The sequence below is a fragment of the Meriones unguiculatus genome, chromosome 15 (assembly GCF_030254825.1).
Source record: "Meriones unguiculatus strain TT.TT164.6M chromosome 15, Bangor_MerUng_6.1, whole genome shotgun sequence".
Classification (NCBI taxonomy): domain Eukaryota; kingdom Metazoa; phylum Chordata; class Mammalia; order Rodentia; family Muridae; genus Meriones; species Meriones unguiculatus.
The window spans coordinates 727,143-753,073 of NC_083362.1; the positions used below are offsets into that span (position 1 = coordinate 727,143).

Below are 25,931 nucleotides of genomic sequence, written 5' to 3' on the forward strand. Positions count from 1 at the left end.
TGCTCCCCCCCAGCAGTGGGAGGACACGGCTGCTGCCCCCCACGGCGGCGGGAAGCAGAGCGGAGGGGCCTCACCAGCTCCTCCAGGCGGGACCTCCTCCCGAGGCCTCCATCGAACCACGCACTCAACCTCGAGCTAAGGATGTCCCAGACCCAAACCAGCTCCGGGGACAGCCCAGGTCACGGTGTCTGTAAATCTTCTGTGATATGTTTGCTGTATGTGTCGTCTGTGTGCAGTTGCGTGTGCCTGTGGGGAGGGGACATCAGCTGTCCCGCTTCCGCCTCTCACCATGTCACTCTAGGAGCTGCACCACCGACCTGTGGACCCTGTCTCCACGTCTCCACCCTGTTTGGCACGCCCATCTTTTCACACATGCTGGGGATTTGAACTCAGGTCCCCATGTTTACACAGTGAGCACTCTAGCTCACTGGACCATCTCCTGGCCCTTCCTGCATCCTCTCCTGACACAGGGTTGCATGTGATCCAGGACGGCCTCCAGCTCGCAGCCTAGATGGATTCCTCACGCCCCTGCCCCTGCCTCCCCCCAGGCACGCTCCTCCAGCCTGCCTCCTCCTGGTTCTATTTTGAGCGCAGAAAAGAGCTTCTTGCCCGGCTCTGTGAGCATTCTGGGCTAGCTCTCAGAATGTGACCAAGGGTCGTCGCCATGGTTACGAAGCTGCGGGAAACCGTGCAGCAAAACCAGGCCTGCTGTGCCCAAGTGCAGTCCACAGGGAGGTCTCAGGGAGCCACCGCGGAGGGACACTGACAGTGTGCAAAGCCCTGATTCCAGGCTCTGGAGGGCAGAGGACCCAGACTTAGACCAACCAAACAGTGAGGAGCTTTCTCTTTCCTCTTGTTTGTTTGTTTGTTTGTTTGAGACAGGGTCTCACTGTGTAGCTCTGGAACTCTCCATTCAGACCAGACTTACCTCAGACTCCCAGGCACGAGTTCTCAAAAGGAATGTCTAGGAGATCCGGGGTAGGTGTGCCCCGAACATGTGCAAAGTCCTGGGTTCCAGTCACGATACTGAAATAACAAGAGCGAACTATAGAATTTGGGGCCAGCATAACAGCAAAAAATGTCTGGGCACAGCGCAGTTGGGAGGGCCCTGGCCGAGCATGGGTCCCCAGGACATAATAAACTCACAGGCCTAGGCCTGAAATCCCAGACACAGAGACCTGAGGCCGGACAGCTGGAGGCCTTCTTCGCTGCTCAGCAAGACAAGGTCAGCCTAGATCACACACATCAACCTGCCACCGTGCGGCCCGCTGCCTCCTGCGAGGCCTTCTGCTGGGGTTTGGAGGCCTGGAATTCCTCTGTAGGCCAGGCTGGCCTCCACTCAGAGACCCCTGCCTCTGCTTCTCTGGGGCTGGGATGGCAGCATCGCCAGGACAGGCTTCTCAGGGTTTACCCTAGCCACAGAAATGATGACAGAACAGCAGTCAGCAGCCCCACGATGGCACCACACGTTGGTGTGTGCAGAAGCCCTGGGTGAGATCCTGGGAGGAAAAGGAAAGAGGGGAAACAGTGGGGAGGGGAGGGGAGGGGAGGGGAGGAGATGGGAGGGGAGAGGAGGGAAGGGGAGGGGAGGGGAGGGGAGGGGCATGGACAGCAGACATGAGGCATCCACACAAAGGGGACACTCACTGCCACAGTCATCACAGGGCACCCGCAGGCCCCGTTTGAGTGACTGAGCTCGGGGTGCTGGTGGCTCACGCCTATCTAGAGGCGGCCTGGGGACGCAGGCTCCGGCACAGCCAGGGCTGCACAGGGACCCTGTCTCAAAACAAGCCTAAGAAGACAGCACCCTCGTCACTCTCTGGCCAGCGTGCGTGCGGGGAAGCTGCAGCTCACATGCTTCGGCGGGGACAGAGTGGTGGGGTGCCGGTGTGAGGCCGAGGGCAGACCTGCCCAGAGTCCCCCAAGTGACTGGGTGTGGTTCCACCGTGGAGCTCCTGCCCAGTCCAGCCTCGACGGTGAGTCCTGGGCCGAGGGACCCTGGTTCAAAGGATGGTGTCCCTAAGGAGGACACCAGTGTGCTCGCACTTGCGGGGTGCGCACGCGTATGTACGGACACACACACATACACACACACAAATCTTTCATTTTTTTTTTCTAAGACAGGGTCTCTCTGTGTGGCCCTGGCTGTCCTTGCCTCGCTCTGTAGACCAGGCTGGCCTTGAACTCACAGAGATCCTGCCTCTGCCTCCCGAGTGCTGGGATCACAGGCGTGCGCCACTGTCACATGGCTAAATTTTGTTTCCGTTGTCAGAACCTGAACTTTGGGCCTGGAGAGAGGGCTCGGCATGAGGAGCACACACACCTTTTAGAGGGGACCTGAGTTCAGCTCACACCACCCACAGTGAGCAGCTCACGCCCGCCTGCGGCTCCAGCGCCAGGGTGGAGCAGCACCTGGCCTCTGGCTGCCTGTGTGCCCATACACGGAGTTTTCTTCAGAGCCCTGCAGCTCTGCCGACGCCGCGTAATGGGTGCGGGACACCTGCCATGTGCTGCTTGCTGCCTCAGGACGGACGGTCAGCACCCTAGAACGTGAAGCCAAGGGACTGTGAGCTCCAGGCTGGCCTAGGCAGCGAGAGCCACAGAGAGCAGGGCCTGAGAGATGGTGAGCGGGTCAGCCCCCAGCCCATGCCCTGAGAGATGTCTGTGAGCGGGTCAGCCCCAGCCCACGCCCTGAGAGATGTCTGTGAGCGGGTCAGCCCCAGCCCACGCCCTGAGAGATGGCTGTGAGCGGGTCGGCCCCAGCCCACACCGAGTCTGCTCTGGACGCACTAGGCTGGAGGAGAGGAGAGACTTGCACAGTTGCTCTCTGATCTCCCTCCTTCAGTGTGGTGTGTGCACAGGAGCCCCCACACCCACACACTAACACAAAGGACAAAGGGAGGTTGAGGGGAAGGGGGTAGGGACGGACAAGGGGAGGGGGGAAGGGCGAAGGCAGAAAGAAGCCCTAAATAGAGCCTATTATCAGATTCCACAATTGGGGCTTCGTTCTGTGACTTTGGGGACACCATCTGCCCGTGACACACAGCTCGGGTTTTGTTCGACACCGAACAAAACCTTCTAAATATACAGAGGAAAGGCCTCACCTCACGAGAGCTCTCTGCTGTTCCTGCCTCCCCGTCCTCAGCTGGATACATCAACAAAGGGCTCTGGGTTAAAAATACTCCTACGACCTGGGGGGGGGGGGAGCACCTCTGCGGGGACAGCGCACGCCGGGCGGGATCTCACTTCCAGAGGGTGCGGCTCCGCTGAGTCCTCCAGAGCGCCTGTCCTCCTTTGCAGCCTCTGGAGCGTCCGTCTGTCTGTCCTGGCACCCAGCTGGGGCGCGTTTTGGGGATCTGACGGTCTTAGCTTGCCTCTTCCTGGGTGATGTGCTCCCTGGCTTTTCTTAAAACAGAAGACAAACCCAGAACAGCTGACCCACGTTACAGTTACCCCACCCCAGGCAGGGTCTCTCCGTGTCGCCCTGGCTGTCCTAGGCGAACTCTGCAGACCAGGCTGGCCTCGAACTCCTCCTGCCTCTGCCTCCCGAGCGCCGGGATTAAAGGAATGAGCCACCACTGCCTGGCTACAGCGACTTTTCTTTTTCTAAGATTTCTTTGTGGTGTGTGTGTGTGTGTGTGTGTGTGTGTGTGTGTACCTGAAGAGGTCAGGAGAGAGAGGCAAATCCCTTAAAGCTGCGGTTACAGGTGGTTGTGAACCATCCAACAGGACACACACATATGTGCGAGCAAAACGCCCAAACACATAAAACATTAACTTAAGAAGGAAGAGGCCGGCATGGTGGCGCACGGCCATAACCCCAGCACTGGAGGGGGCAGAGTGGAGGGTCTGTGAGTTCGAGGCCGTGTGTCAGGGAGCATGCAGCATGCCCAGCAGCTTAAGACCAACCCCCAGATCACAAGCAGCAGAAAGGAGAGGACTGACTCACAGGCTGCTCTCCACCTTCACATGCACACACGTGCACACACAAAACTGAAAAAAGAAAAAAGATTATTGCACCAAAGTGTGACTCTAAGCACAAACGTGAGGATGTCGCCCACCGAGGGTACAGGGCTTGGGTCAGGGGCGTGAGCACCGAGAGCAACAAGGCGGACTGTCTCAGGGCGGGACCCGGAAGATGGCTCTGACACCGGGAGATGCGTGTTCACGGCACAGCGGCCTGAGGAGGGGGCCACGCGGAGGCCCGGCTCACTTTAATGTTTCCTTTACATTACATGTATCTGCAAGTGTGCGCACGCGCGCCTGAGGTGGCTGCCGGGACAGGACGGGACGGAGGTACAGGCAGTTGTGAGCCCTGCAGCCATGCGGGTGTACCCACAATGGGCGCTCCCCACTGCTCCCCACTGCTCCCCACTGCTTCCCACTGCTCCCCACTGCTGCTCCCCACTGCTCCTCACTGCTCCCCACTGCTCCCCACTGCTCCTCACTGCTCCTCACTGCTGCTCCCCACTGCTCCTCACTGCTCCTCACTGCTCCTCACTGCTGCTCCTCACTGCTCCTCACTGCTCCTCACTGCTCCCCACTGCTGCTCCCCACTGCTCCTCACTGCTCCTCACTGCTCCCCACTGCTCCTCACTGCTGCTCCCACTGCTCCTCACTGCTCCCCACTGCTCCCCACTGCTCCTCACTGCTCCTCACTGCTCCCCACTGCTCCTCACTGCTCCCCACTGCTCCCCACTGCTCCTCACTGCTCCCCACTGCTCCCCACTGCTGCTCCCCACTGCTCCCCACTGCTGCTCCTCACTGCTCCCCACTGCTCCTCACTGCTCCCCACTGCTCCCCACTGCTCCTCACTGCTCCTCACTGCTCCCCACTGCTCCTCACTGCTCCCCACTGCTCCCCACTGCTCCTCACTGCTCCCCACTGCTCCCCACTGCTCCTCACTGCTCCCCACTGCTCCCCACTGCTCCTCACTGCTCCCCACTGCTCCCCACTGCTCCCCACTGCTCCTCACTGCTCCCCACTGCTCCTCACTGCTCCTCACTGCTCCTCACTGCTCCCCACTGCTCCCCACTGCTCCTCACTGCTCCTCACTGCTCCTCACTGCTCCTCACTGCTCCTCACTGCTCCCCACTGCTCCCCACTGCTCCCCACTGCTCCCCACTGCTCCCCACTGCTCCCCACTGCTGCTCCCCACTGCTCCCCACTGCTCCCCACTGCTCCCCACTGCTCCCCACTGCCCTCACTGCTGCTCCCCACTGCTCCTCACTGCTGCTCACTGCCCTCACTGCTGCTCCCCACTGCTCCTCACTGCTGCTCACTGCCCTCACTGCTGCTCCCCACTGCTCCTCACTGCTCCCCACTGCCCTCACTGCTGCTCCCCACTGCTCCTCACTGCTCCCCACTGCTCCCCACTGCTCCTCACTGCTGCTCCCCACTGCTCCTCACTGCTCCCCACTGCTCCCCACTGCTCCTCACTGCTCCCCACTGCTCCTCACTGCTCCTCACTGCTCCTCACTGCTCCTCACTGCTCCCCACTGCTCCTCACTGCTGCTCCCCACTGCTCCCCACTGCTGCTCCTCACTGCTCCCCACTGCTCCTCACTGCTGCTCACTGCTGCTCCTCACTGCTCCTCACTGCTCCCCACTGCTCCCCACTGCTCCCCACTGCTCCTCACTGCTCCCCACTGCTCCTCACTGCTCCCCACTGCTCCCCACTGCTCCCCACTGCTCCTCACTGCTCCTCACTGCTCCCCACTGCTCCCCACTGCCCTCACTGCTGCTCCTCACTGCTCCTCACTGCTCCCCACTGCTCCTCACTGCTCCCCACTGCTCCTCACTGCTCCCCACTGCTCCTCACTGCTGCTCACTGCTCCCCACTGCTCCTCACTGCTCCCCACTGCTCCTCACTGCTGCTCCCCACTGCTCCTCACTGCTCCCCACTGCTCCTCACTGCTCCCCACTGCTCCTCACTGCTCCCCACTGCTGCTCACTGCTCCCCACTGCTCCTCACTGCTCCCCACTGCTCCTCACTGCTGCTCACTGCTCCCCACTGCTCCTCACTGCTGCTCCCCACTGCTCCCCACTGCTGCTCCTCACTGCTCCCCACTGCTGCTCACTGCTCCTCACTGCTCCCCACTGCTCCTCACTGCTCCCCACTGCTCCTCACTGCTCCCCACTGCTGCTCACTGCTCCCCACTGCTGCTCACTGCTCCCCACTGCTCCCCACTGCTCCTCACTGCTCCTCACTGCTCCTCACTGCTCCTCACTGCTCCCCACTGCTCCCCACTGCTCCCCACTGCTCCCCACTGCTCCTCACTGCTCCCCACTGCTCCTCACTGCTGCTCCTCACTGCTCCCCACTGCTCCCCACTGCTCCCCACTGCTCCTCACTGCTCCCCACTGCTCCCCACTGCTCCCCACTGCTCCTCACTGCTCCCCACTGCTCCTCACTGCTCCCCACTGCTCCTCACTGCTCCCCACTGCTCCTCACTGCTCCCCACTGCTCCCCACTGCTCCTCACTGCTCCCCACTGCTCCTCACTGCTCCCCACTGCTCCTCACTGCTCCTCACTGCTCCCCACTGCTCCTCACTGCTGCTCCTCACTGCTCCCCACTGCTCCCCACTGCTCCTCACTGCTCCCCACTGCTCCCCACTGCTCCTCACTGCTCCTCACTGCTGCTCACTGCTCCCCACTGCTCCTCACTGCTCCCCACTGCTCCCCACTGCTCCTCACTGCTGCCCACTGCTCCTCACTGCTCCTCACTGCTGCTCACTGCTCCCCACTGCTCCTCACTGCTCCCCACTGCTCCCCACTGCTCCTCACTGCTCCCCACTGCTCCCCACTGCTCCTCACTGCTCCCCACTGCTCCCCACTGCTCCTCACTGCTCCCCACTGCTCCCCACTGCTCCCCACTGCTCCTCACTGCTCCCCACTGCTGCTCCCCACTGCTCCTCACTGCTCCTCACTGCTGCTCCTCACTGCTCCCCACTGCTCCTCACTGCTCCTCACTGCTGCTCCTCACTGCTCCCCACTGCTCCTCACTGCTCCTCACTGCTCCCCACTGCTCCCCACTGCTCCTCACTGCTCCTCACTGCTCCCCACTGCTGCTCACTGCTCCCCACTGCTCCTCACTGCTCCCCACTGCTCCTCACTGCTCCCCACTGCTCCCCACTGCTCCCCACTGCTCCTCACTGCTGCTCCCCACTGCTCCTCACTGCTCCTCACTGCTGCTCCTCACTGCTCCCCACTGCTCCTCACTGCTCCTCACTGCTGCTCCTCACTGCTCCCCACTGCTCCTCACTGCTCCTCACTGCTCCCCACTGCTCCTCACTGCTCCTCACTGCTCCTCACTGCTGCTCCTCACTGCTCCTCACTGCTCCTCACTGCTCCCCACTGCTCCCCACTGCTCCCCACTGCTCCCCACTGCTCCCCACTGCTCCCCACTGCTCCCCACTGCTCCTCACTGCTCCTCACTGCTCCCCACTGCTCCTCACTGCTGCTCCCCACTGCTCCCCACTGCTCCTCACTGCTGCTCCTCACTGCTCCCCACTGCTCCCCACTGCTCCTCACTGCTCCCCACTGCTCCTCACTGCTCCCCACTGCTCCCCACTGCTCCTCACTGCTCCTCACTGCTCCCCACTGCTGCTCACTGCTGCTCCTCACTGCTCCCCACTGCTCCTCACTGCTCCCCACTGCTCCTCACTGCTCCCCACTGCTCCTCACTGCTCCTCACTGCTCCCCACTGCTCCTCACTGCTCCTCACTGCTCCCCACTGCTCCTCACTGCTGCTCACTGCTGCTCCCCACTGCTCCCCACTGCTGCTCACTGCTGCTCCTCACTGCTCCTCACTGCTCCTCACTGCTGCTCACTGCTGCTCCTCACTGCTCCCCGCCACTGCCCCCCACTGCTGCTACCCACCGCTCCCCCTGGAGACTGTAGTAGTTGCTGCACTCCAGGGCCCCGTGGGATAAGAGCAGGAGCAGTGAACCCGGGCTGTGCACAGCAGCTGAAGCCACACGTCTAAAGCATGGAGCAAGGGGCCCCAGTTTCAGGGCCCAGAGTCCTGGGTCTACCGAGGCTGAACGGACTTCTCCCAGTCCCCAGACAGAGGGATCCCAGCCACGGAGCAGATGATGTGGCTTTAACAAGTTACAGCGCAGAAAACAGTCCTCGCTCAGCCTTCTCTGCAGGCAGAAATGCGCGCAGAACTCCATGAAAAATCGGCCCGCTGTGGGCTGTGGATGCTCGTGGTGAAGCCACAGGAGCCGGAGAGGCGGAGGCTGGGGGATGCCTGCCGCTCACTGTCCAGCAAACTAGTCTATTGGAGAGTTCCAGGTCGGAGACTTAATTACCCAGAAGCCTAAGGTGCTCTGAAAGCCCCACACAGAACGGCTGACCAGCAGGCAGAGCCACGGCTCGCGGCAGGCCCAAGGGCATCTACTACGCTGGAGCAGACAGACCTGGACCCGCCCCGCAGGTGATGGAGCAGCAGGTGATGGAGGCAGCCTGCAGGTGGTGGAGGCGGCCTGCAGGTGATGGAGGCGGCCTGCAGGTGATGGAGCCGCAGGTGATGGAGGCAGCCTGCAGGTGATGGAGGCGGCCTGCAGGTGATGGAGGCGGCCTGCAGGTGGTGGAGGCGGCCTGCAGGTGATGGAGGCGGCCTGCAGGTGGTGGAGGCGGCCTGCAGGTGATGGAGGCGGCCTGCAGGTGGTGGAGGCAGCCTGCAGGTGATGGAGGCGGCCTGCAGGTGATGGAGCCGCAGGTGGTGGAGGTGGCCTGCAGGTGATGGAGGCGGCCTGCAGGTGATGGAGGTGGCCTGCAGGTGATGGAGGTGGCCTGCAGGTGGTGGAGGCAGCCTGCAGGTGATGGAGGCGGCCTGCAGGTGGTGGAGGCGGCCTGCAGGTGATGGAGGCGGCCTGCAGGTGATGGAGCCGCAGGTGGTGGAGGTGGCCTGCAGGTGATGGAGCCGCAGGTGATGGAGGCGGCCTGCAGGTGATGGAGGTGGCCTGCAGGTGGTGGAGGCGGCCTGCAGGTGATGGAGGTGGCCTGCAGGTGATGGAGGCGGCCTGCAGGTGGTGGAGGCAGCCTGCAGGTGGTGGAGGCGGCCTGCAGGTGATGGAGCCGCAGGTGGTGGAGGTGGCCTGCAGGTGATGGAGCCGCAGGTGATGGAGGCGGCCTGCAGGTGATGGAGGTGGCCTGCAGGTGGTGGAGGCGGCCTGCAGGTGATGGAGGTGGCCTGCAGGTGATGGAGGCGGCCTGCAGGTGGTGGAGGCAGCCTGCAGGTGGTGGAGGCGGCCTGCAGGTGATGGAGCCGCAGGTGGTGGAGGCGGCCTGCAGGTGATGGAGCCGCAGGTGGTGGAGGTGGCCTGCAGGTGATGGAGGCGGCCTGCAGGTGATGGAGGTGGCCTGCAGGTGATGGAGGTGGCCTGCAGCTGGTGGAGCCGCAGATGATGGAGCAGCAGGTGATGGAGGCAGTCTGCAGGTGATGGAGGCAGCCTGCAGGTGATGGAGCCACAGGTGATGGAGCCGCAGGTAATGGAGCAGCAGGTGGAGCCGGCCCACAGGTGTGGAGGCAGGTGGAGCCGGCCCCGCAGGTAATGGAGCTTGTGCTCGCTCGCGCGGAGAGGCCGGCGGGCCGCTCGGTTGGGGGAGGCTGCTTCGGTTTGCTGTAGCCAAGGAAGACAGGACACTAGGTTCAGGGGGTTCCCCGGCCCCTCCATCCTTGTTCCTCCCCCACCGGTGTGAAGGGGTGAACCGAGGTGGGAGGGGAAGAAGGACCCACAAAGCGGCTCAGGCCGGCCACAGGACCTCAGGAAGACACCCAAGGCTGAGCCCCGCCCCCACGGGCACTAGACACCCGCAACGAGTCCTGTTTATTGCTTTCTATTTTGTGAGTGTGCGTGCACCACAAGGCGCTTGCATGGATCGCTTCACCGCGTCGCAACCGGGGAATCGAACTCATTTTCTCAGACTTGGCATCACTTGGACGCGCTAAGCCATGTGTGGGGAAAAGGACCTTTAAGAAATCTGCTGGAAGCCAGGCGCGGTGGCGCACGCCTGTGGTCCCGGCATCGGGGAGGCGGATCTCTGTGAGTTCGAGGCCAGCCTGGTCTACAGAGGGCGTCCAGGACAGCCAGGGCTACGCAGAGAAACCCTTATAAAACAAAGTCAAAGCCTCCTGAGGGGCGGAGAGGCCCTCTTCCCGGCCGCGCCCGCGCCCCGCCCGCCTCGCGTCGCTCCGCCCCCTCAGGCCTGCGCGTGCTCCGCCCCCGGCCCCGCCTCCCGCAGAGGGTTGCTGCTGCGCAGACTCAGTGCCTGGCTCTCGGCGCGGCCCCCGGGTCCTCCAGAGCACAGAGCCGCCGTCCTAGAGGGGTCGGCGCGCAGGTTCGCGAGGCCACAGGCGGAGCCGCGAGGGCGAGTGCGGACGCCGCGGGCTGAGAGGCCTCGCGCGTCCCGACGGGCGGGCGGCTCAGGCGGCGCGGAGCCGCGCAGGACAGGGCCGGTGGGGAGAGCACCGCCCGCCGCGGCCGGAGCAGCGCCGAGCCCCGAGCACCGCCCCTCTGCCTTGTGCGCACACCCTCGCCAGAGGTGGACAGCGTTTTGTTTCGCTCTGAGTGTTCCCGTCTGCGTGTCCAAACCAGTAAGTGTGATGCTGAGGCCCGCGTAGCGTCACTTCCAGAACCGCTCCCGGGGTTTCCCTGTCAGACGGTGCAAGAAGGAGCGTCTTCGTGGCTGCCCGGCCCCGAGCCTTTCAGCGTGTCCCTCAGCCAAAGCACGTTCCGACTCTGTTGGTGCACGTCTGTAGATCCGGGCTTGGGAAGTGGAGGCCGCAGAGACGGCGCCTGCCGTGAGGCCGCTGACCTGAGCGGAGCTCCCGCACGCACACAGACGCCAGGCGTGGTGCGGGCGAAACACCCATCGCCGCCCCAAGTGAGCAGGGCTGAGAGAGGGCAGACAGACGCGGAGCCTGCCCCGTGCACCCCCCGCCCCCCGTGTAAGACCGGAGGCCAGGATCGATCCCATTATCAACTCAAGCGGCTCATTACACGCCGGAAACAGCGCAGAGCAAGTTTCATTCACAGTTTCAAGGGAGTAATTTCACTACCCAACCACATTACAAAACAGTTCTTTGAGCCAGGCCTGGTGGCGAAGGCCTGTGATCCCAGCACTCAAGGAGACAGAGGCAGGCAGGTTCCTGTGAGTTCAAGACCAGCCTAGTCTACAAAGCCGAGTCCAGGGCAGCCAAGGCTACAGAGAAACCCTGCCTTGAAAACAAATAAACAAATAAATAAATAAATATAGTTCTTTGGGATTGCTTTTCCATTTTGGGGTGTTGAATTTACCTGCCTGTCCCTTCCCGTTCCCCTGCTGATTGCTCGAACAAGGAATTACAATTTAGGGACAGGCAGGGTGGCCTCCTGGGCGTGCTGGTTATTTCTTTGTTGTTTGGCATGGGCCAGGGTCATCTGGGGAGAGGGAACTTGAGAATGTGGCCCCAGCAGAGTGACCTGTGGGCAAGTCTTCAGGGCACTTTCCTGATTTTTGACTTGGAGGCCCAGCCCGTGTGGGTGTGTCATCCCCGGGCTGGGGGTACTGGGTTCTCTAAGGAATCAGCTGAGGGAGTCAGGGAGCAGCGCCATCTGTGGCCTCTGCCTCAGCTCCTGCTCCAGGTTCCCACCCTACTTTCCCTAAGTGATGAATGCCATTCGGATGCTTAAGCCAAATGAACCCTTTCCTCCCCGCATGGTCTGTTACAGAAATAAAACCTAATGAGACAGGAGGGGTAAAGGCCACCAAGCCTGACAGCCTTAGCTTGAATCCTGGGACCACCTGGAAGGAGAGGATGCCCTGCAGGGTTCCCTCTGACCACCCGTGCGTCATGGCATACACATGCACACGACACATGCCAGCCATGGCACATCACGCCTTTAATCCCAGGCCACACGGGCAGGTGGAGCTCTGTAAATTTGAGGCCAGCCTGGGCTACATAGTGAGACCATATCAGGAAAAGAAGTGACAGACTGAGGCACACGTTTTGTCATGGAGGAGTGACTAACCAGAAGGGGTTACGACGATGCCTCCTCCTGGGCCCCAGGCCCTTCTGTGTCTTCGCATCTGAGGTGGCAGTAAGATCCTGCTTCAGAAATGAAGGTAGCCAACGTGAATAAATTGTAATAAATATAAATAAATTTTTTAAATGAGTAAGAAAAACTATGAAATAAAAAGAAATGAAGGTAGCTCTGGTTCAGAGCAAGGAGGAGGAGGCCGCTGGGATGTAGCCTTGTTGGCGGGCACTGAGCACGTGTGAAATCCTGAGTTCACTCCCACACAAACCAGGACAGACACTGCCATACCTGTAATCCAGGTCCCGCCAGCCGCAGGCAGGGAGATGAGTTCAAGGTCGTCCTCAGTGAGTTTGAGGCCAGCTTGAGCTAGAGACTGGGAAGGATGGGAAGGAGGGAGGGAAACAACAGGAAGAGAAAAAAACCTTTAAGGCAGGATTGGGTTAAAAGTCCCAGGTCCAGGGCTGGAGAGACACTCAGCATGTAAGGAAGGTGCTGACCAAGCCAGTGGCTCAGTTTGACCCTCCCACAGAAGTAAAGGTCCTGAGTGGCCAGGTGTTAAGGGGCGAGACTCCTAGCTGGGACCGGGAGGTCTGTGTAAGTTGATGGCTTATGCCAGAGCTTATGACAAACACAGCATCTTACTGCTAGTGTAGTGGGACCGGCCACGCAGGACGGTGTCGGCAAACAGAACACAGGGTGACTCCTCCCACGCGCACCATTCATCCAACGGCTGATAGCCACAGCCCAGAGCAGACAGCAGGATCCAGTAAACTGCGACCCTCGCTCCTTCAAGGCTGGGCCCCAGCCTCTGACTCTGCCGAGTCTGCTCACTGTGACGCAGAACCAACATTTACTTTGCTTTTTCATCTGGGCCTCTGAGAAAGCCTTGGATCATCTGGCTCCTAAGAAGGTCTCACGTAGCCCAGGCTGGACCTGCACTTGCTATGTAGCCAAGGATGGCCTTAAACCTCCTCCTACCACCTCCCCAGGGCTAGGGTTGCAGGCATGCACCACTCTTTCCAGCTCGCTTTTGTTTTCGGTCTCCCCTAGATGAGAGGCAGGATGGAGTTTTTTATCAGTGCCTGAGTCTAAACAGTGACCACATAGGAAATGCCAGGTCAACAGTGAGTGAATGAGCAGGAAGCCAGGGCGGGGTAGGAGACAGGTGTTCTGAGTAGCAGGGGCTGCCCATGCCGAGGCTTGGGACTGCGTGTGCTGGCTGCTGTGACACACAAAGTAGAGTTACCACAAAAGAGGAGCCTCAGTTGAGAAAATGCCTCCATTAGATCTGGCCGTAAAGCATTTTCTTTTACGAGAAGAACTTTCTTCTTTGTTAAGATAGGGTGATTGATGGGGGAGGGCACAGCCCACTGTGGGTGGTGCCATCCCTGGGCTGCTGGTTCTGGGTTCTGTAAGAAAGGCTGAGCTGGGCAGTCGGGGCGCATACTCCAATCCCAGACTCGGGAGGCAGAGGCAGGAGGATCTGTGTCTTCAAGGCCACCCTGGTCTATACAGCTAGTTCTAGGATAGCCAAGGCTACACAAAGATACCCTGTCTTGAAAAAACTAAAAAGAGCAAGCCGGGCATGGTGGCACACGCCTTTAGTCCCAGCACTTGGGAGGCGAGGCAGACCTGAGTTCAAGGCCAGCCAGGGTAACACAGTAAGGCCCTGTCTCAAAAAAGTGTGTTGAGTCTCTGCTACGACTCTTAAATTCTGTTGTGTGACTGAAGGTCGGGTGAAAAGGAACAAAGTCGCTAACCACCTACTGCCCCTAATTCTAAAATCCCGGAAGTTAGCGTTTGCTCCGGGCTCCTCCTCAGGCCAAAGGCCTCAAGACCCCGTAATCCTCAGGTACACCAAGATGGTTTCGCTAAATTATATCTGAAGGAGCTGACCCTGCAAGAGATAACCTTTTCCAAGTTTTATTTTTAATCGTGTGTATCTGTCTGTGTCGGCATGAAGTGCAGTTGCCGGGGCGGTCAGAGGAGGGCACTGGGTCCCTGGAGCTGGACTCGGGGGCTGTGAGCCACCCGGTGCTGGGACTTGAACATGGCTCCTTGGCAAGGGCAGTATGGGCCCTGGGCAGTCTTCCCTGCCCTTTCAGCTTTGCTTCGACCTTGTGACCCAGGTTTGCGGGTGCGGGATGGGGAGGCTGCGCTTACCAAACCCCCTTGCCCTGTGGAAGCTGAGGCCTCAGGGTCCTAGAGTAAGGGCTGCTTGACACGTGATCCTGCAGGAGGTCTAGCGCCACCTCTGGCCCCTGGCACAGGAGGAAGGGGCGGGGCCTACCCAGGTCGATGCCGGAAGTGCCTCCGCTCCTGCCACTGGACCATGGAGACCGTGGCCCAGTAGAGACCTTGGTGCGAGGCTTGCAGGGGCGGTGGCCATGGAGGCCGTGCTGAACGAGCTGGTGTCTGTGGAGGATCTGAAGGTGAGGCCTGGCCCAGAGGAGGGAGGAGAGTAGGACTGGAAAGAGCAGTTCCTGAGGACAGCCGACCGACGCCGAATACCGCCGGTTTCTGCCTGCTGAGGAAGCCGAACTACGGCTCCCAGCAGCCTCTGCGGCGCCTTGCTTCTTGCGGGAGCTTGCGCTGTGTTCTTGCGCCTGATGGGAGTTGTAGTTTCCCTTGTTTCGGCACCGCAGCCCTGAGGCCCGGCGTCTTAGTGTGGTGCAGGGTCGGGAATTTGGGGAACTCACGCAGGGACGAGGTAGCACAGTCACTGGAGTGAGCTCTCGCTGGTGTTGAGTCCCGCGTGGTGCTGGGTTCAGTGCATGCTAGCGCTTGTCCGCGTAGCTGCGCTTTCTTTTCTCTTCTAGAGTTAAGGTAAGGCAGATCCAGCCAGAAGCGTGGGTAGGACGGGGCCGGCGGCCTCACGCGGAGGCCGCGGGGGGAGGAGGCTGGCTGCTGGACGGTGTTTACTGTTCGGTTCCTCGGGCTCTGCTGTCCGCAGCAGTGCCCGCGGCTGCCACCAGGCGGCGGCTCGGGTTGGTCCCGCGAGGGCCGGTGCGGGCCGGAGGAGGGCGCAGAGCTAGGCGGCGGCGCCCGCGGTCCTGAGTGCCCCCTCTTCTCTCCTACGACAGAATTTTGAAAGGAAGTTTCAGTCTGAGCAGGCGGCTGGCGCTGTGTCCAAGAGCACGCAGTTTGAGTACGCCTGGTGCCTGGTGCGGAGCAGGTACAACGAGGACATCCGCAGAGGCTGCGCGCTGCTGGAGGGTAAGCGCGTCCCGAGCCGCCCTCCCCGCGCCCGCTGCTCCCCACGCCCGTCCCCCCCACCCCCCGCGCCGCCACCCCCCACCCCCCGTGCCGCCCCCAGCAGGTCGCAGCCGAGGCTGGACTCGGCTTCTCTGCCCGTGTCAACCTCGGCACGTGCATGCAGAGGGAAAAACAAAACAGAGAAAACCCTGTTCTCGGGCTGAGGACATAGTCGGTGCTTGCGCAGGCGCCAAGAGCCGAGCGTGGCCGCAGGAGTCTGCAGAGAGGAGAGGCAGGGACCGCGGGGCTGGCCTGGTGCGGCTTAGCCCCCGGTCCAGAGGGAGGCCCTTCTCCAGGGAGCGGGTAGAGTCACAGTAGGACTCCAGATGTCCTAGTGGTGATACACGCGGGCGCACGCACGCAGTGTCCTCTGACCTCTGTGGTGCGACCACGCACAGCACACAACATTCCTTGCTCCGTTCCTAGTGGCTGCTAATAGAGCATGTACAGTGTGTTGGGGGCAGTCATTCGGAAGGTTCTAGGGAGTTAACGTGATCCCAGTGCGGCAGCGGTGGAAGCCTAGGGATGCGGTTCAGCCACAGAGCGCCGACTGCAGAGATGGAGGGTCCCTGCACCCTGACCAAGGTCAGCCTGGGCTCGCTGTCTAGCAGAAGCACCTTTGGGGGCACAGGCAGGTTCTGTGCAGTGCTGTCTAATTTTATACACAGGCCTTTTGACCTGTAGATGTGGCATCCGAGGCCGTCTTGGGGTGGTACTGGAGGCTCTCCAGGGACAGGGCTGTGCTAAGAGGTGCCTGCGTCGTTTAGTCCTTTTTATCTTGACTCAGGGCTTCTTTATCGCTCAGGATGCTTCAGCCTCTGAATCTTGCTTCACCACCTGAGTGCTGGGAATTCAGGGGTGCCACCAGCGCTCGCTCCTTGTAAAAGCAAATGCTGGCCCCTTACTTTGATCAATTCAGATTTTCCAGGTTTCTTTTACAGCAGGCACAGCAGTGAAAGTGGTCTTGATCATTCGCATCCTGTTAGGGGCTCAGTGCAGACACGGAAGGCTCTCAGCTACACAGAGGCAAAGCTTGTTTGCACACAGCTGTGTCTCCAGCACTCGAGAGACTAGGGCAGCCTGGGCTACGTAGCGAGTCCCTGTCCTACCCCCCATTAGACACACAAACAAACACACAAAATGAAGTCAGATGAGGGTCACTCGGGGAAAGTGAGTTAAAGAGAAGGGTTTGTTGTGAGCCAAGAGTAGCACACGCCTGTGATTCCAGCATTCGGGAGGCAGAGGCAGGAGGATCTCTGAGTTCGAGGCCAGCCTGGTCTACAAGACAGCCAGGGCTACACAGAGAAACCTTGTCTTGAAAAAGTGAAAAAGAGAGAGAATCGATCTCTCTCCTCTCCCAACCTCCTCCAGAGCTGTTGCCCAAAGGGAGCAAAGAGGAGCAGCGGGATTATGTCTTCTACCTGGCCGTGGGCAACTATCGGCTCAAGGTGAGGTGCAGAACCCTCCCTCCCAACCTGGGCTCCCCTGAGTGCCCTGGGCAGAACCCCGGCCCAGGCAGTTAGCCAGCAAAGGGCAGTGGGCCGGGTGCCTGGTACCCTGTAATCCCAGCACAGACTGGGGGAAGGTAAGGGTGTGGGGACCACGGTGACGTCAGGATTAGGGTGCTGCCTGAGCCTGTGGCTGTTATCTCTGCTAGCTTATCACCCCCCACAGCTGGACTGTTTGTGAACTCTACTCTGTGGGGTGGGGCTGTGGTGGAGGAGGATGAGCCCGGGCCAGAGGCGGCCCCCGGGTGGGGGCTGGGGCGTGCGCTGTCTGAGGTTCCCCGGCTGCAGGAATATGAGAAGGCTCTGAAGTACGTTCGCGGACTGCTGCAGACGGAACCCCAGAACAACCAGGCCAAGGAGCTGGAGCGCCTCATTGACAAGGCCATGAAGAAAGGTGACAGGCCTCCCGCCCTCCAGACTCGGGGACCGGTGCCCCTCCCGTGCAGGGTGGTGTGGTCAGGCCGGGGGCAGGCCTGAGTGTGCGCTCTTTCCTTCCAGATGGACTAGTGGGCATGGCCATTGTTGGCGGCATGGCCCTGGGTGTGGCGGGCCTGGCTGGACTCATTGGACTGGCGGTCTCCAAGTCCAAACCCTGAGGGTGGCAGCCTCGCCTGCGTCTACCCCGGCACCTGGAGCCTGGGGACACTGGAAGACAGACGGTCCTGGCTGTCCTCCCATTGCCTTCCCTCTTCCGCGCCCTCTGTCCACCTCCGCAGTGTCCATTGCCCTCCGCCTCCCGTGCCCCGTCTCCTGACACCTGTTGTCTAGGTCATGCTTCGCATTGAGGGTCAATAAAATCAGGCTGTGGCCTGGGAAGCTGTGTGTGAGTCTGTGGAGAAGCAGGGTCACTGGGTGCACTGGCCCCCACTCCCCCTCCAGGCAGCATCGAGGCCACACCCTTCCTTCCCCTGAAGCTACTGTGCAGGAACTGGGAACTGCTCGGAGGACAGCCACGGGAGAGGGGTGGACGGGAGAGGGGTGGACGGTGCGGGAGGGGATTTATGGCCTTGGTCTCTGACCCACCCAGCTGCCGGAGTTTTCCACTGCAGGCCCCGTGCTTCCTCCCAAACCTCCGCCCTTCCCTCCCTTTGTCCTCCTGCCCCCTCCCCTTCCTCCAGCCAGGCTTTCTCCTGGGGGACAGGGACGACGTGGGGTGGGAGGAAGCTGTGGGGTTATAGCAGGGTTGTGGGGTTCTTGGGCACAGCCTGAGGGGTGGGAGGCCGAGCCTTCCCTGCTCACCCCAAGCCCCCTGTGCCAGGCTCTTCGTGGGCCTGTTTGGCTTCCCTGCATACTTGTCATTCCACGGCCCTGGCAGGCTTGCTGGGGGCTGGAGGAGGCACCTGAGGGGGCCATGGTGGAGCCTGAGGAAGAGGGGGTGTGAGGACCACAGAGGGCAGAGCGGTCTCATACTCACTGGAGCCAGTGCCAGCTTGCCAGGCGAGAGCAGGAAACCGCCAGGAGGAAGTGGACAGGTGCTTAGCCGGGGATGGGCGAGGACCCACAGGCTTCCACTTACTGGAATTAATTAATGGGGCTGGGGCTAGTGCCCACTACTCGGATAGGTAGATTAACCGGAGTCATGCCCTCGGCCTGTGATCCAGCCCTGACCCTGGGTCCCTGGCCCCTTGGCATCAGGATCAAACTCAATGCCGAAGGGTCAAAGGTCAGCTCTGGGAGGGGCGGTTGGCGGCCTCACCTCAGCCCCGAGGCAACCGTTGGGCTGTAGGAGTGTGCCCAGAGCTGTGATCTGCCGCCCAACTCCCATTACAACCTAAAAAGCCAATAATGTTGTGTCAACAAGGCTGAGAGCCAGGACTTCAAGCCAGGCTTTCACAGTGCGGGAGGCTAGTGGGGCCAGGTTGGCTGGGCTCCAGAGCTCCGTCACCCCTAACCCACCGCCACGTCCTAGCAGGTCTCAGGGTCCCGTCCCGGGGCCCTCAGTCTTGGGCGCTCTCTGCCCTCTTCCGAGGCGGCTGCTGGGCCTGTTGGAGTTGTCTTCTCTCTTGACGCTTTCTCCCGTTACCTAGAACTCTGGCCCTGGTGACAGCTGAGTCAGGCAGGCCACTTCCCCTGGGTTCCTGATGCCTCCCCCGGGGGCTCAGTCTCCCTGAAAGCCCAGCCTCCTCCCGGGGAGGGGAGGGGCCGGGGCTGGACTCTTGGCCGTTTATTCCCTTCATCACAGTCAACAGCTGCGGAGCGGAGCGCGGGCTTGGCTGGTCCTCTACCTGCCAGGAAGCGGAGCTGTGAGGGCTGCCTGACGACGAGCCTGAGGAGGCCCGAGCCTGAGGAGGACGGGCTGCCTCGGCCTCCCGCCGCCTCACCTCCTCGGCCTCCAGCCTCGGCCTCCGGCCGCCTCACCTCCTCGGACTCCAGCCTCGGCCTCCTGCCCCAGGCCCCCAGGGCGCGCCCAGCATGTCTATGGCCGTGGAGACCCTCGGCTTCTTCGCGGCGGCCCTGGGCCTGCTGCTGCTCGGCGTGACCCTCCCAAACAGCTACTGGAGGGTGTCCACCATCCACGGCAACGTCATCACCACCAACACCATCTTCGAGAACCTGTGGTACAGCTGTGCCACCGACTCCCTGGGCGTCTCCAACTGCTGGGAGTTCCCGTCCATGCTGGCCCTGTCCGGTAGGCCATGGCGGGGAGCTGGGAGAGAAGGGTGGCCCGGGGCGAGGCACGGGAGTGGGGCACGTGTGCCCCGCAGTGGTGCTGCCACAGGCTGCCACGCGGCCCCCCGCCGGCTCGCCGACGCCTCCGGAGGCTGCCTGGGCCGCCCGGGCCTGGGGAGCCTGCGCTCGGCCAGCTGCGCTCGGAGCCGCCACGCCAGGGCACAGTGGCACAGGCCGGGGCCTGCGGGCCGCTGGTGCTTGTTCTGGTGAGGCTTGCTGGCTCGGCGGCTCCGCAGCTGCTGTGTGAGGTGAAGTGTGTGAGGTGAGGCGTGAGCACTGTATAGGTGTGTGAGGTGAGGTGTGTGAGGTGAGGTGTGGTGAGGTGTGTGAGGTGAGGTGAGGTGTGGGCAGTGTGTGAAGTTTTTGAGGTGAGGTGTGAGCAGTGTGTGAGGTGAGGTGTGAGCAGTGTGTGAGGTGAGGTGTGAGCAGTGTGTGAGGTGTGTGAGGTGAGGTGTGAGCAGTGTGTGAGGTGAGGTGTGAGGTGTGTGAGGTGAGGTGTGGGCAGTGTGTGAAGTTTTTGAGGTGAGGTGTGAGCAGTGTGTGAGGTGTGTGAGGTGAGGTGTGAGCAGTGTGTGAGGTGTGTGAGGTGAGGTGTGAGCAGTGTGTGAGGTGTGTGAGGTGAGGTGTGAGCAGTGTGTGAGGTGTGTGAGGTGAGGTGTGGGCAGTGTGTAGGTGTGAGGCGGCCCAAGGCTGGGGAGGCTGGGGATACTCTGGGTGACAGGCCTGCGCCCTCCCGGCCATCTCCCCAGGACCCTGCCCTTCCCCGCAGACTTTGGGAGAATCGTGGTGGAGGGGCCTGCGGGCCGGGTCCGAGCCTGTGGAGTGCCGAGGGGACCAAGGGCCAGGTCCGAGCCTGGGAAACCAGGCAAGAGCCTGTCGCCTTCGAGCCTCCGAGCGTGGCCACCCGGCCTCACCTGTGGCTGCACCCTCTGCGAGCGAATGTAAACTTGGGAAGTCACCAGGCGTGAGCTGGGGTGATGGAGCATAGAGGGCCTCGGGGTCCCCAGGCCTGTGGGGTTCCTGTCCCTTCCCTTCCGTGCTCCTTTGTATGGATTGGTTTGTGTGAGTGTGTGTGCACGTCTGTGTCTGTGTTTCTGTGTGTGTCTATGTATTTGTGTGTCTGTTCTCTGTCTGTGTCTCTGTATGTGTGTCTCTGTGTGTCTGTGTCTCTGTGTGTGTCTGTGTGTCTGTGTGTGTGGTGTTGCTATGCAGCTGCATCTCTGACCTCATGGTGTAGCCGAGGCTGGGTCCTGAACTCAAAAAGCTCCTCCTGCCTCGGCCTCCCCCGTGCCAGGATCACGCTGCCATAGCTAGGTTCCCCTTTCTGTGGTCGGTGCCCTTCTGCTGTAGACAGCTTCTCAGGTCTTTCCATCTTTATCTCGGTTCACCAAAGCTGGCCCGCTCAGCAGACATAAGCAGCCTGCCCGGAGGAGACTGATTCAGCTCACCACGGTGGGCAGGGGCCACTTTATCCTCTGTGTCTGCTAAGTCCCAAGAGGAGCCCTGTCTTTCTCCCTCAGTCCTAGAGAGTAACTGTTTGCATAGGCGTGCTACAGATGCGCGCTCCCACTGAGCCACACCCAGCCCCGCACTGGGGGACTCTAGGCAGGGCTCTACCACTGAGCCACACCCCAGCCCCTCACTGGGGGACTCTAGGCAGGGGCTCTACATTGAGCCACACCCCAGCCCCTCACTGGGGGACTCTAGGCAGGTGTTCTACCACTGAGCCACACCCCAGCCCCTCACTGGGGGATTCTAGGCAGGTGACCACTGAGCCACACCCCAGCCCCTCACTGGGGGACTCTAGGCAGGGGCTCTACATTGAGCCACACCCCAGCCCCTCACTGGGGGATTCTAGGCAGGTGACCACTGAGCCACACCCCAGCCCCTCACTGGGGGATTCTAGGCAGGGGCTCTACCACTGAGCCACACTCAGCCCCTCACTGGGGGATTCTAGGCAGGTGACCACTGAGCCACACCCAGCCCCTCACTGGGGGATTCTAGGCAGGGGCTCCACCACTGAGCCATACCCAGCCCCTCACTGGGGGATTCTAGGCAGGTGACCACTGAGCCACACCCAGCCCCTCACTGGGGGATTCTAGGCAGGGGCTCCACCACTGAGCCACACCCCAGCCCCTCACTGGGAGTTCTAGGCAGGGGCTCTACCACTGAGCCACGCCCCAGCCCCTCACCTCTGTGCTGCAGCCTCAGCCTTCTTGTTATTTTCATCTTGAGACAGTCATGCTGAGATGCCCAGGCTGTCCTTGAACTTGCAGCCCTCTTGCCTCAACCTCTTGAGTCCTGTGGAGCCTTGAGGCATAGCTCAGCAAGCCACGCCTAACCGTCAGTTGGCGACCTCTCCACTGTTGAGCAGCTGGCCCCATGGACCTGCAGGCCTTCAGCATTCCCTGCACATGCAGAGCTGGTGGGGAAGTCCAGAAGGTGTGGCTGAGTCACAGTCTCCCTCAGAGAACTTTGTCCCTCCTCCCGACTCCAGCTACTTCATCTCCTGCCTTTTCCCTCAACACCACATTCTGGGTCCCAAAAACAGGAGGCGGAGCCAGCAGCTCCCCTCAGCTTTGAGAAAAGAGAAATTGAGGCACCAGCTGATGGGGAGCTGGACTGACTGATGGGTTCCTAGTCCCAGCCTCTCCACCTCCCAGTGCCTGGGCCCTCTGCCCCCTGCAGGCACTGTTACTCCACAGAAACTCAGCTCCTACCCTGAGGCTCCAGGTGTTGGCACAGGAGCAGAAGCTGAGGCAGGGGGATCGAGAGTTAGCTCAAGGTGACCCTTGGCTAAATAGCAAGTCTGAGGCCCATCTGGTCTGTGTGAGATCTTGTCTCAAAAGTTGAAATTAAGATAAAGCCAGGCAGTGGTGGTGCACACCTTTAACCCCAGCACTTGGGAGCAGAGGCAGCCCGTCGGTAGAATTCCAGGGGTGCCGGGAAAGAGGAGGACGGAGGGGGAGAGGAGGGAGAGAGGAGGGGGAGAGGAGAGGGATGGGGAGAGAGGAGGGTTAGAGGAGAGGGATAGGGAGAGAGGAGGGGGATGGAGAAAGGAGGGAGAGAGGAGGACGGAGGGGGAGAAGAGGGGGAGAGGAGGACGGAGGGGGAGAAGAGGGGGAGAGGAGGACGGAGGGGGAGAGGAGACGGGTGGGGAGAGCCACTTGTCCGCAGCCCTGACTCCTGTGTCTCAGGGTCTGTGTGGCGTGGAAGGGTCGCCGTGCTGGGTGGCGTGACTACTTGGGCGGCCATCCTGCCGGGGTCTGCTCATCCACGCTGTCTGCCGCTGGACTCCCCATGGTCATGTTTGGTGGCGCCTTGCTTGGGTTTATTCTTGGGACCCCAAGAAGTAGGGTCGGGGCTGGAGATGGCTCAGTGGCTGAGAGTGCTGGCTGCGCTCCCCAGGACGCGGTTCAATCCCCAGCACCCACATGGCCGCTGACAACCGTCCATAAGGTGACCTGGTGCCCTCTGCTGGCGGCAGGCGCACGTGCGGGCAGAGCGCTGCAAGCACATAAAAATGAGTAAGATTGCAAACCAGTGGGGCCGGGAGGGAACCTGGGCTCGGCCCGGCTGATGCGCAGGACCGCCGCGTCTCCCGCCGGGCAGTGGCCGGCGTGAGGAGGGAGGCTGTGGGGAGGGCCCGGCGCGCGCTGACCCGCTGCCTCCGCAGGGTACGTCCAGGGCTGCCGCGCCCTCATGATCACCGCCATCCTGCTGGGCTTCCTGGGCCTCCTCCTGGCCATGCCGGGGCTGCGCTGCACCACCGTGGGCAACATCGCGGCGCCCAGGAAGGCCAGGCTGCTGGCGGCCGCGGGCGCCTTCCACGCACTTGCCGGTAACGGGGCTTGGGGGGCCTCACCCGCGCGCGCCCGCAGGCCGCAGGCTGTCCCCGCGCTGACGGCCGGCGGGGGTCAGTAGGGCACAAACACACGCACGCACGCAGCCCCGCATGGGGTGGTTCCCAGGAGGAAGCAGGGTCCGGGAAGACGCTGCTCCTCCGCTGGGCACCTCCTGCTTCCCGGAGCCAGGGCTGGAGCTGCCCCGGGGATGCCAGGGCGGGGACAGCACCGCGGCGGCCCAGGGCCTTGGTCAGGGTAGGGAGTTGCCGGGCGGGGCCTCCCTGGGGCGTGGTTAGAGAGAGGGTTGCCAGGCGGGGCCTCCCTGGGGCGTGGTTAGAGCCTTCCTGGGGCATGGTTAGGGTAACAGGACCTCCCTGGGGCGTGGTTAGGGCCTCCCTGGGGGGTGTGGTTAGGGTAACGTAGGGCCTCCCTGGGGCGTGGTTAGGGTAACGGAGGGCCTCCGTGGGGCGTGGCTAGGGCCTCCCTGGGGTGTGGTTAGGGTAACAGGACCTCCCTGGGGCAGCTGCACGGAGCTAGCACAGCAGAGGCTTTGGTGGTGCAGTGGGCACAGAGACTGCAGACGGGGGAGCCGAGCCGGCGTGTCCGTTAGGGCCGGGGCCTTCCTCCTCGGCGCTGGCCAGGGGAAGGAGGCGGGCCGGCCGCTGGGCCTCACGGTTGTGTAACCCGTCCCCCGCGAACTGTGGAGCGGGCAGGAGAGACAGTCCACGGGAGGAAGCAGCCTTCTTAGAAGCTCGCCGTCTTTATCACCCAGGCCCCTCCCGCCTCAATCCTGGTCCCTCAGCGGCTGAGGGCTGTGGCCACCCCCAGCCCTGGGCTTCCCAAGATCGTGTTTTTAAGCCGGCAGCGGTGGCGCCCGCCTGTGATCTCAGCACTGGGGAGGCAGAGGCAGGAGGATCTCTGTGAGTTCCAGGACAGCCAGGGTCACACAGAGAGACCCTGTCTTGAAAGAAAAAAAAAAAAAAAAGAAAAAAGAAAAGAAGGAAAGAGATGTTGTTTATAAAAAGACGCCCGGGACTCCTGTGGCGAAGGCTGCAGTGTGAACCCTGAGGAGGAAGTGTGTGTTGCTCGTGGCCTGGCCGCGGGCCCCGCGAGGGTGGGCGCAGCTGGCTGAGGAGGGCCTCTTCCCCAGGGACCTGCGGGATGGTGGCCATCTCCTGGTATGCCGTCAACATCACCACCGACTTCTTCAACCCCCTGTATGTGGGGACCAAGTAAGTGGGGTGCCCTGGGGCCGGGAGGGGAGCCTTAGGGCAGGTGGGCACCTTGGGGAGAGGTGGGCACCTTGGGGAGAGGTGGGCACCTTGTGTCAGGTGGGCACCTTGGGGCAGGTGGGCACCTTGGGGACAGGTGGGCCGGGCTCGTGCCCTCCGGTAGCACTCACACCCCCTCGCTCCCCCGTGCCCCGGAAGGTACGAGCTGGGGCCAGCGCTGTACCTGGGCTGGAGCGCCTCCCTGCTGTCCCTCCTGGGCAGCGTCTGCCTCTTCTCCACCTGCTGCTGTGCCAAGAAGGACCCGGCCACCAGGTGAGGGCCGGGAGGAGGAGCCATGCGGCCTGACCCGACCCTTACCCTGGCCCTGACCCGGCCCTCACCCGACCCGCCGTGCTCCCCCCCGCAGGGCTGCGCCTCCCTACAAGGCCTCTGCGGCGGTGATGCCCCGAGCCGCCTCGGACGAAAGCGGCGTGAGCTTCGGTAAATACGGCAAGAACGCCTACGTGTAGAGCCCAGGCCGCCCCTCCTGGTGCCCAGGCCCGGCCCGGCTACGGAGCGGGCACAGGCCGGGGTCGCCCCGACAAGCCCAGCAGCACTCCAGCCGCTCCGACAGAGGCGCGGGCCGGGGCGGAGGCTCCCGAACCCGCGCGCCAATGAGTGTACACTGTGATTGCCCACTAGAGGGTCGCCTCAAACCTCACGCTCAGATCTGCCCCCGAGGGGCCGTCTCCTCTCCTGAAGTCGTGTGCCCGGGGGTGTCTGCTACCCGAGCGTGGGGCGTGAGTTCGCATCCCCAGCCCCGTGTCAGAGCGGGACACACACACACGCACACGCCCGCCGCCCGCACGCTCGCTCAAGGTGCGACCCTGTCTCCCGGGAAGACAGTGGAGAGCGATGGAGCGGAAGCCCTCCCAGCCCTGCAGGCGCGCAGACTGTGCGCACGCGCACACGCACATTCTCAATGGCAAGTGATTTGAGGAGGAGCTGCTGGGACGCTCGGGCTCGGCACTCAGGAAATTAGAGTGGCCCCGTCCCGCCAGGAGCCCTCGGGGGACGAGCGCCCTTCCTGTCCTCACGGCTGTGAGGGGCAGCTATCTAGAGCGGGCGCGTGCGGAGGAGATTTGGGGTTTAGTAAAGATCTCGTGAAAGGCGCAACGTTGCTGGTGTTCCCTGTGCTCTGTGCGCCGCATGCGCGCCGACACCCTGTCGAGAAATGAAGGAAAAGGCGAAGGTGCTGGCGTTGCTGTGATCCCAGCGCCGCGGGGGTGGGGACTGGCTAGGAGCGGCAGGGGGCGGGGCCATTGGCAGACAGTGGGGCGAGCGGCTTGCAGCGGGACGAGGAGGCGGGGCCATCGGGAGGAGGCGGGGCAGGAGGCGGGGCGTGACAACAGAG

General features: G+C 62.1%; 3 protein-coding genes across 7 annotated transcripts; 2 read left to right on the forward strand and 1 right to left on the reverse strand.

The window, feature by feature from the left end:
- Positions 1–7,712: 7,712 nt before the first annotated feature.
- On the reverse strand, positions 7,713–14,445 carry LOC132648007 (uncharacterized). Of its 5 annotated transcripts, none has more exons than XM_060367918.1 (4): positions 14,319–14,368; positions 12,317–12,401; positions 12,020–12,096; positions 7,713–9,628 (listed from the first exon to the last, which is right to left on the reverse strand). In XM_060367918.1, exons 3-4 carry the CDS (start codon positions 12,075–12,077, stop codon positions 8,403–8,405), a joined length of 1,284 nt encoding a protein of 427 aa, XP_060223901.1. In that variant the 5' UTR covers positions 12,078–12,096; positions 12,317–12,401; positions 14,319–14,368; the 3' UTR covers positions 7,713–8,402. The 5 variants fall into 5 exon arrangements, with proteins under 5 accessions (XP_060223901.1, XP_060223902.1, XP_060223899.1 ...); XM_060367919.1 differs by having other exon boundaries at positions 12,020–12,099; positions 14,319–14,364; XM_060367916.1 differs by having other exon boundaries at positions 14,192–14,322.
- Fis1 (fission, mitochondrial 1) lies at positions 14,328–17,607 on the forward strand. The gene is made up of 5 exons (XM_021664089.2): positions 14,328–14,460; positions 15,112–15,244; positions 16,655–16,731; positions 17,080–17,185; positions 17,290–17,607. The coding sequence occupies exons 1-5, from the start codon at positions 14,416–14,418 to the stop codon at positions 17,385–17,387; spliced, it is 459 nt and encodes a 152-aa protein (XP_021519764.1). The 5' UTR covers positions 14,328–14,415; the 3' UTR covers positions 17,388–17,607.
- Positions 17,608–18,953: 1,346 nt separating this feature from the next.
- Cldn15 (claudin 15) lies at positions 18,954–25,693 on the forward strand. Its single transcript, XM_021664088.2, has 5 exons — positions 18,954–19,420; positions 23,138–23,302; positions 24,457–24,538; positions 24,737–24,850; positions 24,945–25,693. Exons 1-5 carry the CDS (start codon positions 19,204–19,206, stop codon positions 25,045–25,047), a joined length of 681 nt encoding a protein of 226 aa, XP_021519763.1. The 5' UTR covers positions 18,954–19,203; the 3' UTR covers positions 25,048–25,693.
- The last annotated feature ends 238 nt before the right edge of the window (positions 25,694–25,931 follow it).